The 18,944-nt window shown below is 33.0% G+C and overlaps 1 protein-coding gene across 1 annotated transcript; it reads left to right on the top strand.

Moving 5' to 3' along the window:
- The first annotated feature begins 14,585 nt into the window (after positions 1–14,585).
- LOC107407389 (uncharacterized) lies at positions 14,586–16,893 on the top strand. The gene is made up of 3 exons (XM_016014670.4): positions 14,586–15,104; positions 15,327–15,500; positions 16,526–16,893. The coding sequence occupies exons 1-3, from the start codon at positions 14,601–14,603 to the stop codon at positions 16,706–16,708; spliced, it is 861 nt and encodes a 286-aa protein (XP_015870156.4). The 5' UTR covers positions 14,586–14,600; the 3' UTR covers positions 16,709–16,893.
- The last annotated feature ends 2,051 nt before the right edge of the window (positions 16,894–18,944 follow it).

Here is an 18,944-nt window from a genome sequence, read left to right as displayed (position 1 = left end):
AACCTGTATGGGTCCCGCAACCCGATTTCTTACCTGGCTTTATCTCGCCGTTCCGGACTCCGTTTCCGGCAATACCGGTGGCTATAGTTTCGTCTTCCCTTAGGCAACGTTTCCCACAAATCAATTTGATTCAAAATCAACCCAAAATAAACACCCAAGCAAGGTTTATATTCGGCCATGGAAAGTTCAAAATCAACAGATTTTTGCAAGGTTTTGAACCAAATTGATTAGTCTAAACTACTACATGCAATCCATAAACTCCAATAAAACATAGCCCAGTTTTCAAATAACATTAATAACCATTATTCGGATTTTAAGGGTTTGATTTTTTTTTTTTTTTTTATGAAGAAATAGCAATCGGGTTATATATAGATATGCATACATAATCGAAAGTATTATCACACAGATTCCAGCAAATATATAAACATCACAAACACAATCAGGCATGAATCTTATATATTCACAAGATATGAAATTTGATTCTCTTAATCTACACATGTATTCGAATCGGAGAAGAAGGAAAAATAAACAAAAAACATGTATAGATTATTCAATGGCCGAACATATAGTAATAATCCGAATGATCACATGAAATTTATTATACATATTAACCATGTGCTCTGATACCAATTGTTAGAATTTTAAGGATTTTAATACGCATAATAAATTCCAGTCAAGTATAAAATACTAACTTCCGAATGCAGCCATTGACAAACTATCTATCTACTATCTACAAAATAGAAAACAATATAAAGTAGTGCCTATGGACACACTACTCTCAAACCACTCTCAGATCTCTTAACCAATCCATTCAAGCTCTTTGATGCCACATAATTTCTTCTTTTTTCTAGAAGACTTTCAACATCTCTAAATTGATATATATTCTCATTGGAAGGAATAAAAAGACTTAAAAAAAACCAATATATAATTTGTCTCTTTCAGTTGACTTTGAATAGACTTGACAGAAAAAGAATCTAGACAACTTAGCAACACAATGCTTCAACTTCACCTTAACATCCTTCACACAAGAACATAAAGAATTTGTTGCCCAAACTAACTCAATCACATCTACGCACCCTTACCCATGCACCCAAGAAGCTTCAAAATGAAAATGTCTAACATACTTCAAAAGATTTCCATCCAGACATAATAAATCCAACAACAAAGCATAGAAATAAAAAACAATATTAATCAAATGATGAACCACAGCACAAGGAGAAAGGAGTAAACCATCTATATTTGCCACTAAGACTATTCAAAAAACCTGTTAACCTAACGAACCCAACCCGACCCAATCCAATAATAAAATAAACCGATATAATTTGGGCAGTTGCAGGTTAAGTTTTTTCAACCTGAGTTCATCGGATCAAGTTTCAGCTTATAAATTAAAAACCTGATAAAATCCAACCTAACCCGTGCTTTACCCACATGCATGTAGATTTCCTGGAGAACATGTACTTACTGACTAGCGGTTATTGTCACAGACACAAATGAAAGGTCCAAGGGGAAAAAAAAAAAAGAAATAAAGCAAAAGTTTATTAGGCTTCCAACTTCTCGTGGGCTTATTTACTTATTATGGATTGCTGAATGTTTATTTGTCATGGTTTAGGAAAAAAAAAAAAGGTTTCTCATAAAACAACAAAGGAATCATGTGTTTTAAGTTGAAACCCTAATGCCTTGATTTTGCTTCTCTCTCAACGCCTCCATCGAGTTTTTGAATTTACTTAGATCTAGAGTTTGAAAGTATCTTTTCTTACATAGTCATTTCACAGGTTAATTCAAATCCAAATAAAAAATTATTTACTAAAAAGAAAAAAAAAAAAAACCCAAGTTGCACCTTAAAGAGTACCCACGCTCTCTGTTTTATGATATTACTCTATAGTCAATGTAGCAGACAAGGACCTGAACACACAACCTAAATTGTCTGCTCTACTTGAAGTCCATGAATCCTTGTCACCCACCACTGTTGCAACACCTCCTTCCTTCAAAGAAGCACCATCATTAGGATTATTTTTAGTAAAGAAGCTTGTGTGTGGTCTGGTGGCATTGGCGGCCATAGGCAAGGTTCTAACTCCCACGAGGAGCTGAGAAAAGGATTTGTACTCTAAATCTGGATGGTAATCGGAGAAGGAGTTGGAAACAAGTGTCATAGGACTTGGACTTGCTTCAGCTCTGCCGATGAAAAAGGTCTCCATGGAAGGACACAGTGGTAGAGCCATCGCTGGCCTTGTTGGCAATGACAGAGGATGTTGCGGTGTTGAAAGCGAAGAAACTCTTTGTGGGTCTTCGGTCTTGGCCATTTTTTATATTAAACAAAGTGACTTAAAACTCTTTCTATCTCTCTTTGTCTCTTTTTCTTTTATTTTTTCTCTATTTTCTTATCGGTTGATTTTAAATTAGTGGGCTTACTTGTTGGGCTGGTGAGTGCTTTATTTTTCATGGGTTGGTTCAAGTTGTTCAACCCGATCATCCAACCCAACCCAACCTAACTCGACTATTATTGGTTTGGGTTGGATTGGGTTACTATGGACTATCGGGTTGGATCGGATGAAAACCCAATCAAACTGACTTAATTTATATGAACCTAGGTCGACTTGGGCCAAAACCCGTATTATATTAATCCAAAATCAAAAATTTAAGCTCAAGTTATTATGCTCACCTCAACCCCTAATTAACCTGTAACTAAAAACCTTGGTAAATCAAAAACACCACAATAGATGATGGATATTCTATTGATAAGTCAAACTAAAACACTCATTCTCTAATGGTGTTTTAGGTGTTCAAAGAGAACTAAGAGAATTTTTTCTCATAAATAAATTTCTGAATAATATGTAAGCTGTCTTCTCATTGAAAAATAAGTCTTTAAATAGGTTTAAAAACACCAAATAAAACACTAAGAGAATAGTCAAAATCGGCCATAGAGAGTAGGAAACCAAGGTTGGCTGTAGAAATTAATTAATTTACAATTAAAATAATAAAATTCTAATTTTTGTAAGTTGATTTTTTAGCAAATAAAGAAATAAAAACCAAAATAAAAGGTAGTTTCCTAAAAAAAAAAAATCAAATTCAAATTAGGAAACTAGTTAACTAGTTTAACCACTAAGCCATCTTTGACCAATTTCCAACTTGTAAAGGCTTCAAATCAGCTCTCATATGCCATAGAGGATGCCAAATAGGATTAATTATGAACTCCATATGTTTACCTTGATGGGACCAAAGACAAAATACTTAATCACTAAAATATAGTAAAGTCAGCGGTAAATATAGCAAATTCGGCCAACAATCTCTTCCATGCGCAAATGGCCTTTTTGGTTTTTTTTGCTTCTATCTTGACTTGATTCCATGACTTCTTAGTCATATAAATTGATTTCAAGAAGTGTTGAATCCATTCCTTGCTGCTCGGAGTCCATAAATGCGCTAAAATTGCTAACTGGATCTATATCGGCCTCCACCACTTGAATACTCAAAACTGGTTTTGAATCTTCAGGTATTGACAAGTCCTTTTGAGAATTGATAACTCCTTGTATAAAGCCAACCAAATTGTCCTTAAATCTCTTTGCTTGAGCCCTAGTGAATGGTCCGGTTTTCAACTGTATAGGATCAGCACCCCAGTGGGATGTCGGTTGTACAGGTATGGGTGGATTCTCATCATTCTCCTACTCTTGAAAAAACTTTGCCCCCAATTCAAATTCATCACCTGCAGCTAAAGGAGATAATTCAGCAACATTGAATGCAGCACTAATATTATAGTCACTCGATACGTCAAGCTTGTAAACGTTTTCATTAATCTTTTTAAAAACTTGATAAGGTTCATCCCCATGCGGTATAGGCTTTAACTTCCTTTGTTCTGGAAACCTTTCCTTTTCATCCCCATGCCGCATAAGCTTTGACTTCCTTTGTTCTGGAAACCTCTCATCTCTTAAATGCAAACATACCCAATCTCCAGGTTCAAAGACAACTTTAATCTGGCCTTGGTTAACATTCCTTACATATTGCTCAGTCTTCCTCTCAATATTTGCCTTTGTCTTTTCATGAATCTGCTTCACAAATTCAGCTTTTTGCTTTCTATCTAGATTAGCACGTTTAATTAAAGGTAAAGATGTTAAATCTAATAGAGTCAAGGGATTAAAACCATAAACAATCTCAAATGGTGTATATTTAGTAGCTGAATGCAAAGATCTATTATAAGTAAATTTAACATGTGGCAAACATTCCTCCCATATTCTTAAATTTCTACTAACTAAAGCCCTTAACAATGCAGACAAAGTCCTATTTACTATTTCAGTTTGTCCATCAGCTTGTGAATGACAAGTAGTTGAAAATAAAAGTTTAGTTCCTAGCTTAGCCTACAAATTTTTCCAAAAATAATTTAAGAAATTAGCATCCCTATCCAAAACAATAGTTCTAGGCATACCATGCAACCTCACAATTTCCTTAAAAAATAAATTAGCAATATTAGATACATTATCAGTTTTATTACATACAATAAAATGTGTCATTTTAGAAAATCTATCCACAACAACAAAAATTGAATCCTTACCTGTCCTAGACCTAGGTAAACCAAAAACAAAATCCGTAGATAAATCCACCCAAGGAATAGATGGAATCGACAATGGAAGATACAAACCATGCGATTTCAACCTAGATTTGGATTTTTGACATTTTAAGCATTTTTCACAAATTCTTTCCACATCTCTCTTCATGTTAAGCCAATAAAAATGTTCTTGCAGTAAGGATAAAGTTTTGAAGACACCAAAATGGCCCATTAAACCACCTTCATGACCTTCTCTCACTAACAATTCCCTAATGCAATAATTAGGCACACAAAATTGATTTTTCATAAATAAATATCCCTCAAAGATGCAAAATTTATTAAAACCATGTTTAGCACAGCTTCTAAATATTTCACCAAAGTAATTATCATGCTTATAAAGTTCTTTTAATTATTCAAATCCAAGCAATTTAGCGTCGAAGGTAGAAAACAATACATATATTTAGGATAATGCATCGGCAACCACATTTTTCTTACCTTTTTTGTAGCGGATGACATAAGAAAAAGTCTCAATGAACTCAATCCATTTAGCATGCCATCAGTTAAGCTTCATATGGCCTTTGATGTGTTTGAATGATTTATGATCCATATGAATCACAAACTCCTTCGGCATTAAGTAATATTGCCACGTCTCCAAGCCCTCACCAACACATACATCTCTTTGTCATAGGTCAGGTACTTCAATGCCACTTCATTTAGCTTCTCACTAAAGTATGCTATGGGTCTTTATTCTTACATTAAAACAACTTTAATACCTACACCAAAAGCATCACATTCAATTTCAAAAGTTTCAGAAAAATTAGGCAAAACTAGTAAAGGAGCATTAATTAATTTTTCTTTCAACAAATTAAAAGATTTTTCTTGTGCTTCCCCCATTTGAATCTAAAATTCTTCTTTACAACTTCAGTCAAAAATGCTACGATGGTGCTAAAATCCTTGACAAATCCTTGCTAGAAACTAGGCAAACCATGAAAGCTCCTCACTTGGGTAATGGTAGTAGGTTTTGGCCACTCTTGTATAGCTTTCACCTTAGATTGATCAATTTTAATTCTTACAGCATTTACGACAAATCCTAAAAAAACCAATTCATCTTTACAAAAATCACACTTTTTGAGGTTAGTAAATAATTTTTCCTTCCTAAGTACTCCCAAAGCTAACCTAAAATGTTCTATATATTCATCTAAATGCCTACTATATATAAAAATATCATCAAAATAAACAATCATAAATTTTCCAATAAAAAGATGTGTAACATGGTTTATTAGTCTCATGAAAGTATTAGGTGCATTACTTAGACCAAATGGCATTACTAACCACTAATACAAACTATATTTAGTTATAAATGCGGTTTTCCATTCATCACCATTTTTCATCCTAATTTGATGATATCCACTCCTAAGATCAATTTTAGTAAACATGCATGCACCACGTAATTCATCTAACATATCATTTAACTTAGGAATTGGATACCTATATTTAATGGTTATATTATTAATGGCCCTACAATCAACACACATACATCATGAATTATCTTTCTTAGGTACTAATAAAACAAGAACATCATATGAACTCATGTTTTCACGAATATAACCTTTGTCTAATAATTCACTTACCTGCCTTTGTAGCTCCATTGTCTCCACGGGATTACTTCTATATGTAGGCCTATTAGGAATGGTAGTCCTTTGCACGAAATAAATTTGATGTTTAATCCCTCAGATAGGTAGTAAACCATTAGGAATCTCCTCCGGAAAGACATTTTCAAAATCCTGTAAAAGAGAAGAGATAGAACTTGGCAATTCAAGTTCTTCGGGGTTAACTTGATCATTTAAATAAACATTTTTATAAATCATGACCAGAAAGGGTATATCATTCAAAAATGCCTTTTTAACTTCCCCAAAACTAAGATAAAAATTCTTCTTTTTCTTCTCTTTCCTTTCTTTTTCTTTCTCACTCACGGACTCCCCTTTTCTTCCCCCACTTTCGGCTTTTACTGGTTTTTCCTCACTCTCGGGTTTATCATTTTTTTTTTCACTTAATTTAGGTTTTAGAAGACTTACCTTGGATAGCAAGTTCAGACTTATCCTTTTGAATGGATGGAGAAATCGTGGGTGCCATGCTTTCTTTCTCCTTGATCCTTTCGGCCTCCATCCTTTGTTGCATTTGGAGTTGATCTGTAAACACTACCCTTGGAGTTAACGATTCCAGCTTAATCTTTTTTTCTTTAAATTTAAAAACAATGGAATTCTCTCTTCCATAGTGTATGGCATCCTTAACAAATTGCCATGGCCTCTCTAATAAAATATGACCAGCATATTTATCAATGCTGAATTTTACTTTGGTTTATTTGTTTACTTTCATCTCACCACTATCATTAAGCCATTGTAATCTATATAGTTTTAGATGTTTAATGGTTACTAATCCTAATTTATCAACTACCAAATTACTAATTACATTAGCACAACTTCCACTATCAACTATCATACTAAATATGTTACCTTGAATTTCACATCGAGTGTGGAAGATGTTCTCTTTTTGAATTTGATCCTTACCTTTGTACACGGTTAAGACCCTTCTTGCCACCAAGCTCGATTCAACCCTTGAAGCCTTTAGTGTTTTGGATTCCTCATGTTGTTCATCTCCAAGTTCTTCATCAACAAATTCAACCTCTCCCTCAGATTTCTCACTTTCGAATTCCAAATCTCCATTATCTTTCAGCACCATGATTCTCCTATTTGGGCATTGATTGGGAATGTGTCCACATCCTTGGCACTTAAAACATACAATCTCTCTAGTTCTTGGAGTTTAAGGATCAGATTTACCTTCAATTCTTGGTGCTTGGACATATTCGGTTTTGACTTCCCATTTTGATCGATTTGAATTTTCTTCTCCATGTTTTGGTTTTTGTCTTGAATAAAAGGTGGGATTGCTTCTCCAAGCACTTGGATTAGACCTTCGCTATTGGGAACACCTCCAAACCCTGAGCTTGTACTCCTCCTCTTGATTTGGTTCTCAATCTTGATGGCCACATGAAGCATCTCCTCTAATTCTACATATTGTTGAAGCTCCACTTGGTTGGCTATCTCACGATTCAAACCTCCTAAAAACCTTGCCATGAAGCTCCACTTGGTTACCTCATTCATAATTAAACTCATCATAAGCATCTCTATCTCCTTGTAGTAGTCCTCTATGGTTCTACTTCTTGAGTTAATGATTGGAGTCTTTGATGCAGCAACCTATGATAGTGATTCGGTACAAATCTCTTCCTCATGGCTCATTTCATTTGGTGCCAAATAGTAATCCATTCATCACCAATTCTCCTTTGGATACTTTGCTCATTTGTCCACCATTGGAATGCATAATGTCCAAATTCCAAAACATCCAATTTAACATTCTTAGTCTCCGAATAGTTATGACAATCGAATATCATCTCCATTCGCTCCTTCCACTCTAAGTAAGCCTTCGCATCACTCTTTCCCATTAATAGTGGTATGTTGACCTTATTGTTTCCAAGATCATTATCTTCCTCCCTACCATGCCTCCCATGGGTTGGCCTTCCTTGGTATGCAAAAATATCATCATCAACCCCCTCTTTAAAATCATCTCCAAAATTACCTCCTTCAAATGACGGCGTGCTCGACCTCAACCTCCGCTTCCATGTGCATCAAAATTTATATTCGGCCCACCTTGAGAATTTTCCACTCTGTCTAATCTTTGATCTGGATGATAAAAGTGAGCTTTCATTCTTTGAAGTTGTTCCAAGATCGCCATCAAGTCGGTAGGTTCACCTCCACCTCCCGTTACTCGAGAATCTCCCTTGAACCCAACGGATTCCTCTTCTTTAATTCTAAATGAACCAACTCCTATTCTCATCCTTGAATCTGCCATGTTAGTACAAATAACATAAAAATTTTCATCAAAATCACTCCCTCACGTGTTTCACTCAAATAAGGTCTCGACACTCATGTTTGCACACTAGTTTCGGCTTTTAGCCTCTTTTGAGTTCACACTCTCTTGCTTTTTTTCCACTCATACGAATATCTCAAAGTTCTAGTTAAAACACACACAAAACAGTCTAGATCACAAATATGCCTTAATTTAACTTATCAATAAAATAGCAACTAAAACGAACAAATACCGAGTGAATCGTTAAAACCTAATCTCGGCTTAACTAATCCAAAACAAGGTCAAATATCAATGAAAATTTGGAATCAATTAAATAGTGGTCCATAATATAAATAAACCAAAGATTTAAGGATAAAATTTAGGAAAAAGATCCAAACAACGAACAAGAACAATTTTGAACAAAATATGGAATTGTTGTTGGTTGTTATTTTTGTAATTTAAGTCTTTGTATCAAATCCTTTACCAATTTTAATCCAAACAATTTAAGCACTCAAAATTCAAATATCCAGTAGCAAAATAGAATTTCCAGCAACTCCACATATCACAATTCAAATTTCCAACTCAAGCAAATTCAAATTCCAAACTTCAACCAAGCCGGCCTAATACATTTTTTTTTTTTTTTTATATTTGGCTTTTGGCTATTCTTTTTTGTTCTTTTTTTTTTTTTTTTTTTATCACAAACAGATAGGTGCTAACACAATTTCTGGCAGCATGATTCACCACCAAAAATGCAAATTTAAATGCCAAATTCAACAAACCTGATTCTACCTTCAACAAAAACAAATTGCAAAAAATAAAAATAAAAAATAAAAAAGAAATTGTAGGTTTTATGCAATATGTTCTCAAACTCTTTTTTTTTTTTTTGTTGGAATATATGAATGCAACTAACTTAAGATTAAAACAGCAAGGAAAAATCAAGAATAAACCAATTAACAAGACCAATGATGAAAAACAACCAACAAGCTAGGAACCAAAAATACGGTAAAGCAAGAAAACCTAATTTGACTAGGAATAATGATTTTGAATTTTTTTTTATGCAGAATGTGTATGAACTAAGAACAATTTTAACCTAATGCTAAAATTGCAGAATAACACAAAAATAAAGAAAACAATTAAGATAAATCAAACTTGAACAAAATCTTGGCTCTGATACCAAATGATACGAACATAGGTCGACTTGAGCTTAAACTTGTATTATATTAGTCCGAAATCAAAAAATTAAGTTCAAGTTATTATGGTTACCTCAACTCCTAATTAACCTGTGACTAGAAACCTTCGTAAATCGAAGACGCCACAATAGGTGATGGATATCCTATTAATAAGTCAAACTAAAACACTCACTCTCTAATGGTGTTTTAAGTGTTCAAAGAGAACTAAGATAACTTTTTCTCACAAATAAATTTTTGAATAATATGTAAGTTGTCTTCTTGTTGAAGATTAAGCCCTTAAATAGGTTTGAAAATACAAAATAAAATCCTAAAAGAATAGTCAAAACCGGCCATAGAGAATAGGAAATCAAGCTTGGCCGATTGTCACATTCCTTTCCTAAATTAAATTATATTAATTAATTCCTTTATTTTGAATTAGTTATTAATTAATTTACAATCAAAATGATAAAAAAAGTTGATTTTTTCAGCAAATAAACAAATAAAAACCAAAATAAAAGGTAGTTCCCTAAAATAAAAGTCAAATTCAAATTAGGAAACTAGTTGACTAGTTTGACCAATTTCTAGCTTGTAAAGGTTTCAAATCAGCTTCCATACACCATGCAAGATGCCAAATAGTATTAATTATGAACCCTATACGTTGACCTTGATTGGAACAAAGATAAAATGCTTAATCACCAAAATATAGGAAAGCCAATGGCAAATACAGCAAATTTGGCCAACAATCTCTTCCATGCACAAATGGCCTCTTTGGTTGCTTTTGCTTCTACCTTAACTTGATTCCATGACCTCTTAGTGATATTAATTGAGTTTAAGAAGTGTTGAACCCATTCTTTGTTGCTCGGAGCCCACATCGGCCTCCATCATTTGAATGCTTAAAACTTGTTTCGAATTTTTAGGTATTCCCTTTTGAGAATTGATAACTTCTTGTATAAAGCCAGCCAGGTTGTCCTTAAATCTCTTAGCTTGAGCCCTATTGATTGGCTTGGTCTTTAACTATATAGGATCAGTACCCCAGCGGGTTGTCGGTTGTACAGGTACTGACAGATTCTCATCATTGAGCGAGTCAGTTATTATTTTTCTTCTAACCTGACAGACTCAAACCCTGTTCACCTCTATTTTCCATACCCCAATCAAGTTAAGCTTGGACATTATCATCATCATCATGACGATTGTTCCATGTGAAAGAATAACCTCTAAAAGGAATACCCTACAAAAAAAAATTCTTAGTAACTTGTCAAAATCCATTGATTTAATTTTGAGAATGATTCTGACCACCTATGGAGAACATATTTCATTAAATTCATCAAACAAAACCCACCCCACAAAATTTCCCAAAGACAACCTTTGCAATAACGTGCAAGATAACTGCCTCATACCAATAAACAAGTTAGCCTAAGCAAACCTTTACCTGGATGTCGAACCATCATATCAATAAGACCAATGAAAAAAGAATGAAAATCTAAAACAACAGAATTCTTCCAAAACAATACAAGTTCACCACTTAAACCAACCCTATCAGCTTCGAAACATCCACCCATATTAAATTTAAACCAAAAAACTCCAATTTTTGAACCAACAACTTTGTTTCCATTAAGAAAATAACACTAGGATCTTCAGCTCGGAATGTTTGAGGGTTCCCAAGTCCTTGAACATTCCATCTGAATATTTTTATGACTCATGGTGAGGCTATTAAACACATCCCACCATGTTTTAAAGAATTATAATTTTTTCAGTTAGAGAGTTTGACTTTTATTTTTTATCACTTGAAGAAAAACTTTTAACACCAACACGTTTAAAACCACTATTAGAAATAGATTTGGTTGACGCATCAATAGAACTTAAAAGCCCACTCTCTTTTCCATGAACTAATCTTTTCCAACTTTTCAAATTGCTTTTCCCTCCTGTAACTAAGTAATCTACCACATCCAAGGAAGAATTGACACTTACCAACATCACTACCATATCATCCTGACCAATAACATCACCTAACAATTGATAAGAAGAAATTACAGAACAATTCTCCCTTAAATGAATTATAGAATTTGGATCAATCCCTTGTTCACCATTATATGAAACTCCTTTAAGAGATACACCATAATCAACAATATAAGACTTCAATGAATCCCTCAAAACCACCTCCTTACTAGTAATACTATCTAAATTTTACCAGAAGAAACAAGAGCAGATTTGTTAGAACATGGAGGAGCAGTAAAACACCTCTATCTAAAACACCATTGTACCAAATTTTAATAGATTTCAAGAAGGAATAGTTCTTAACCATGCACGGAATTGATTATGACTAACATCAGAAGCTACCACACAATTTTTTTGAAGGTGTCCCAGTAAACCTCACTGATAATAAAACTTAGAGTAATCGTTTATATTGAAACTTTATCCAAAATTTATCAGAATCTGCCAAAGAAATTTTCAACCTATGCCTTTTTGAACATCTAATTAAACATGAATCCTCAAAAATTTCCCCCAACAACAGCGCCCTTTATCAGAATCAACCAAAAACAATTTCCCCAATTGATGTTTAATAGCCTCAACAACAACTTTGGTCATAAAAGGTAATGGAACATTATGTATTTGAATCCAAAAAGCCAATTTGCCATTGAAATATAACATGGAAGTGCCATATAGATCCATTTAAAATTCTTATCTTTTTTGACTCATTAAATGACATAAGAAAGCATTGTTTGTCAACTTATGAAATTGCATAGAAAAATAAGTACTCCATAGAGAAGACATCGTATCCATAAAAACCCATTTATGAAATTGAAGGAAGAACATGTGCCAACAAACAAAGATGCATAGCTACAAAACTATCTTTTTAATCTTGATGTTTAAGAATCAAAGACAAACATTCTGCCAAAGTTAAGAAAAGCCATTGCTTCAATATTGTCATAACTTTTTACATTAAAAAAACAAAAAACAAAGCCATAGGAGAAAGAACGAAACCAGAAGAAAAGAAAAAGAAAAGGAAAGAAAAGAAACACCAAACCAAACCTCAGAAAACATGATAAAAACTTTAACTTATCTTAAAAATGTAGAAGGAAGACTCTAACCTAAAAAATTATTATAATTATTTATTAACTATGAAATTGACCTTAAGAGTATATATTAAATAATATATTAATAAGGGAATATTACATATCGACCCCTTGAAGTTTGCATTAATTACAATTTAATTTTCTAGGTTTTGAAATTGCCGACATCGAGTTACCAAACCTTCCTGTCTATGTGAGCTATTGGGGAAGATCAGCTTATTATTCGTAAAGTAACTTTTATCCGTTGAGCGATGGCTGCGAAAGTGCTAGAGTGGGACAATCCACTTTGACTCAGTTTTATAGTTTGCCCACTTTTGTATTATCTCTTCTTATTGCCGTATTTATGTTAATGCACTTCCTAATACTACGTAAGCAAGGGATTTGTGGCCCTTCATAATATATTGTAATTTATAATGTATATTGTAATTTCTAATGTAAATAATATAAAAAATATATTATATCATATCTATTTTAATCAATCATTTATCAATTGGGATAGAAAATAGTATTTTGTTGTTTATTTTATTTAGAGGGGTGTAAATAATATTATTTTAAAGAATATGAATGAAACAATTAAGAGGCAAGATGATAACTTTTAAAAGTTTAAAGAAAAATTAATGATATTTTTGAGAATAGACGAACTAATTTGTATTTAAATTAAACCTTAAAAAAGTATATGAGATTATCCTTATTAATATTTAGAAGAAAAATAAAAAGGTAACATATTAATAATTATGAAAAGATATTTTTATTTATATAATTTAAAGTAATTACTAAGACTTCTTGTTAATTCAAAAGGATATTATATTATTTATAAGAAAAAAAAATAGAAAGCATTTAAAAATTTGTATGGTACAAACATTATTTTGTAATCAATAAAAACTCGTAAATTTACAACTATAAGTTAAAAATTTAAAAATAATTTCATTATAAAATCTCTAACGAAGAATTTAGGGAAAAAAAAAAAACTACATGTAAATCAAACCATGACAATGGCTGTTCATTGTAATTTTCTTCATGGGCCCCGTATATAGGGTTGGGCATGAATTGGATTGGTTCGGTTTTGGACCGAAATATAATCCAATCCATACTTATCGGTTTGGTTTGGATTGGTTGATCGGTTTGAAACTTACTAATTTATAAATATATAATACAAATAAAAAAAATTTCAAACATAAAATATAAATAATAAATTATAATTATCCAAACATAAAAAAACAAAATTAGAATAATACAACATAGTCTACAATGAAAAATAAAAAAGAAAATATAGCAAATGATACACATCATGCACTTATCACACAGCAAGCATTAATGTCATTATCTCACTCCTACAAAATCAAATTAAAATTATTAAAACAAATAATATAAAATAATACATTCATGAAAATCCATTCATTCAATAATCAATTTGGGATTTAGAGATGTAAAAATATATATATATATTAAAATGGAAAAAAAAGTTAAAAATTAATATATTAAAATGAAAAAAATATTAAAATTTATATATAAAAATGAAAAAAATAAAAAAATATATAATTTTTTAATTATATAATATATTATTTGAATTTGATTGGATTTATATTTCCAATCCGTAACCAATCCAATCCATATAATTTATAATATTTTGAACCCAATTCAATCTAATTGATATAAAAATACAATCTAAACCATTAAAAATATATTGAATTGAACGGATTTGGATTTTACCCACCCTACCAGTACATGATATCTTTATATCGTATGTATGTATGTATGTATGTATGTATGTATGTATGATATATGCATATGCATATACTCCGCTTTTTTGGGATTTGGGGCGGGGGACCGCTATGTCTCCATAGCTGTGAGAGGGGGAAAAGAAGGAGGTCAACGCTTTATAAACAGAATGACGTCATGTTCCACGTCATCCTACCTTCCGCAACAATGTCACATCCTTTTCCAGACGTTCTTTTCTCGCTTTTGCTTTGCTTAAGTACCCCCGGACCCTTCCACACCGCCCTCCCTTCATTCCCTTCCCCATACCCATTCCCCCCTCCTCCACGCGCCATGTACGGTTACCACTCCTCCCCATTCCCACGCGCCACCGATTCCCTGGCGGACTCTCCATTCCCGCCTCCTCCCCCTCCACCTCCCTCCTCTCACCCGCCGTTCCTTCCCGACCACTTCTCTGGCACCGACTTCGACTCTCTCCACGAAACCCTTCGCCTTCTGGGCTCCGAAGTCAGCAACAGCTGCAGCAGCGGCTGCAGCAGCTACGGCTCTCCCTGCTCCCTCGGCGCTCATAAGCCGACCCTGATTCAGCGCAGCGTCAGCAGCCATTCCCTCCAAAAGAATGGGACCCACCGCGTTCTCTCCTCCGTCGCTGAGCTCTTGGAGTCCTCCGAAACCGGTCCGGTGAGGAGGGTTTACAGTACTGGTGATTTGCAGGTGAGTCTGCAAAATGACCTAAATACCCGCCCATTACCCTCTATGTTACTGGGACTTAACCAGGCTTTTACTGTGAATGATTGGGTGCAACTGATGCACTTGCAGCTTTTTGTGCTCCTTCAAAAACAACCCGCATTTGATTGTATGCACGTCTCTTGTTTTTTTTTTATAATTTGGATATGTATACTTTCTTTAAAACCAATTATGAGGACGGTGGTGCAGGGCAACAACATGGTTCAGCATAGCTATCGATCAGAAAGTCCATTGTCAAATGAGAGCAGTATGATCATCGAAGGGATGACAAAAGCCTGCCGTTACAGTCCCGAAGAGAAAAAAGAGAGAATCGAAAGGTATCGAAGCAAGAGAAATCAAAGGAACTTCAACAAGAAGATTAAGGTTGCCCCTTTTCTCTTTCACTTTTCTATTAATTTTCTTATTTATTATTATTATTTTTTTTACATTATAATATTATTGACTACACTTTTTTCTTTTCTGTAAAAATATTTTATTTATTTATTTATTTTTATGGCAATTAGAATCTGGTTTTTCCCAACTTGTAATTGACTAGGCAGTGGCACTAGCACACAATAATAATAACTCATAAGTAAATGAAATGGCATTATTCGTGTTCTTTTCGAGGTATGGCCGATCACACTGTTTTGTAAATTATACATGTTATTACTTTCTATGGTGCTATCATTCTGAGCTTTGTTTCTGTCACATCCTGCCTAGGAATTCTCAATAGTGATTTTGAATATTATATTATTTATTTGGTCAACTATAGCTGGAAAAAGCTTCTATGATATTTGTCATGATAAATTTAGGAAAAGAAAAAATAAATTTTAAAGCCTTAAGAAGTTCATTAATTTTGGTGTGTTGGAATGTCTGAAAGTGAGCTTGGAATTAACTAAATTTCAATGGAATTGAAATATATAATATTTTATCTTAGCTATCCAAATATGTTTGACTTTCTTTGGTTACAAATTTCTTTTTGTAGTTGGTTTGACCTTGACCTCACGAACTTTTGCTTCCTGTTTATATTCAATACCAACTACAATTCCTTATGTTGATAGACTAGATGTAACTATAGAGTATATGTGTGAGAATTTTTGGATTCTTTGGTCACGTAAATTCTAAAGGAAGAATAAACTCTTTATAAGTAGATGTGAAATTTGCACTTCATATTTTATAAGAAAAATGCATGGAGCAACTTGGGTAATTGTCTTTTGTATTAAAATATATATATGCAAACCACTTGTATATCTTTTCCTCTTTGTGCCCAACCTTCCCTCCGAATCCTTTGCCTTAAACTAATGAATTATGATTTTAATTTTTTTATTTTTATTTTTAAGTATTTGAGTTTTTTTTTTTAATTAAATTTTTTCTCCTCCTTTAATTAAAATATATATCTTTGAATTCAGTATGCTTGTAGGAAGACATTGGCAGACAGCCGGCCCCGAATTAGAGGCCGGTTCGCCAGAAATGACGAAATTGAGAAGAATTCCCAAGTTCAGTGGAGCCATATGGGTGGAGAGGAAGACGAAGAGGATGAAGACAACTGGATCAACATACTTGATGCCTTATCTTCAAATCTAATTCCTTAATCTGGCCAAGGAATGATTTTAGTCAGTTGGATATGTTTTCAGCATTTATTATATCAATAGTGTGGCAAGTTAATTTTTAGATTGTTGTTTTATGTGTACTTTAAGCGCTAATTAGCTTAAAGTAAGCAGTGTATATATATAACTCTAATTTGTATTAGTAGAATGCAAAATGTGGATTTCAAGTATTCAATTACAACTTTTTACTGGCAATCAATTGTCTCCAAACCTTAAAAAAGAAAATGATAATAATAATAATAATAATACAATACAAACAAAACAAGTCTGCAGCATGAAACAACTGAACTATGTATCTGAATAGAAAGCATGCCACTCATAAACAAGGCTTTCCTGGAATCCAGAGGTTGAAAATATAGCCTGAACGGTGAGAATATTCTTGGCAAACGATTCTACGTCCGATATTTGAGTTTAGCCATCTTCGTTTCTTCAACGTAGCTCGTGGACATTGCCCAAGTTTTCTGCAGCCTCAGCCTGATAATGCGAAGTTTTTAGGTGTACTGCAATTGGGATTTGCACAAGGCCCTTGACTGCAAATTATACAAGATTTTGTATATAGTGCTTTAAAGAATATAACACCATGATATATTAAAACGTAGGAATAGATGGATAAAAACAAAGTCACTGTCAAATTGAGGTAAAGACAAAGTGACAGCCACCAACTATGATCTCCAAGAGAGTGAGATTGACCCATATGGGATTAAAACGCAGTATACTGGAAATGGCTTAATGGGATTTTTTTTTTAATTTTTTTTTTTTTTTTTTTTTTTCCCAGAGAGCTACAACTATTGGATTCTTAACCGAAAAAAAGGGCTACAAGTAAGGCCGTAGAGCAAAGTGGGAGAGAAATTTGGGTATCTACTGGCTACATCTATTGGCGTGTCATACAAGGGCAATTGTGATAGTCCCATCACGATTGCAGAAGGATAAGCGAGAGTGTTATTCGGTTTTATTGGCTTTGTGGTTTTTTTTTTTTTTTTTCCCCCTCTTTTTTTTTTTTGGGGGTGAATTATTGGCTTTGTGGTTGTGAAAGAGAGACTCGAAAGGCATGAAGAGACATAGACAACCACAAGCCAAGCGAAATGTGCCTATTCAATCAATCAATCAACGTTCGTTCTTTTTTTTTTTTTTTTTCCCTCTTTATTATTATTTTTTTGAAGTGAAAAATTTAAACAGTTCTTTTAAAACTTTAAACAGTTTTTTTCACCCAAAATTCAACCCAAAGTGCAACTTTCCTGTTGCTGTTCCTAGAAGCCCCTCCCTCTTTTGTTATTCAGTTTGACGTCCTCTCAATCAACTTCGTATGTTTATTTCAAAAAAAAAAAAAAATAATAAATAAATAAATAAGAAAAAAAAAAGAAGAAAAAAAAAAAGAAAAAGAAAAATCAACTTGGAATGTAAACAAAAAGTTGGGAGTATTTTTCCTTTTTGTTTGATATTGGACGCGGTGGAATTTAATGTTTAAACACGGTTAAAGAAAATAGTGATTTTGCCATTAATTTTTGCTTCTTGAAAAATAATAATAATAATAATATAATAAAAGTATTTTATATTACATTTTTAAGATGGTATATTAAATCGGTTTTATTGAGACATATGTCAAGTTAATTGGAGAAGGAACTTTCTAGCCAAAGGCCTATAGCTGAATCCCAAATAGGAAATTAAATGCCAGAGAATATTATCATCTTTGCCTATTCTCAATTAGCATTTGAAAAGTAATAAATTTGCCACCAATTAAAATGTTTCTGAGGAATTAGGAGACGTATATTCTTTCCTATTTCTTTGGTTGAGGAATAATTTCTTAGAGGTGTAATATTTCTAACCCCCCCCCCCCCCCCCCCCCCCCCCAAAAAAAAAAAAAAGATTTGAATTTTAAATCTTTGTTCCATGTATTAATGGCTTTATCATTAAGCAGTTTTCATATGGACTAGAGTTGATGTTCAAGTAAATAAATTATGGTGTTATGAGTTACATCAATTATGCTCTATATATACGTGTATATATATATATATATATATTTAATATTCTTTTCGGAAGTTCAATAACGCTTTCATTATGTTTCTTGAATATCAGTACAATGACACTTTCACATCTAGCATAACTGGAATTAGCCGTAAACTTTAGTGGGAGCTAAATATTATTTAAATAGACAACGAACCATCCTTTTTTAAATAAATATCCTAAATGCAATAATGTCCAAATTAATGAAATTTATTCAAAT

This window comes from Ziziphus jujuba, chromosome 10 (assembly GCF_031755915.1).
Source record: "Ziziphus jujuba cultivar Dongzao chromosome 10, ASM3175591v1".
Taxonomy (NCBI): domain Eukaryota; kingdom Viridiplantae; phylum Streptophyta; class Magnoliopsida; order Rosales; family Rhamnaceae; genus Ziziphus; species Ziziphus jujuba.
Note: the sequence above shows the minus strand (reverse complement) of the source record. Positions and strands in the feature narration are given on the sequence as shown.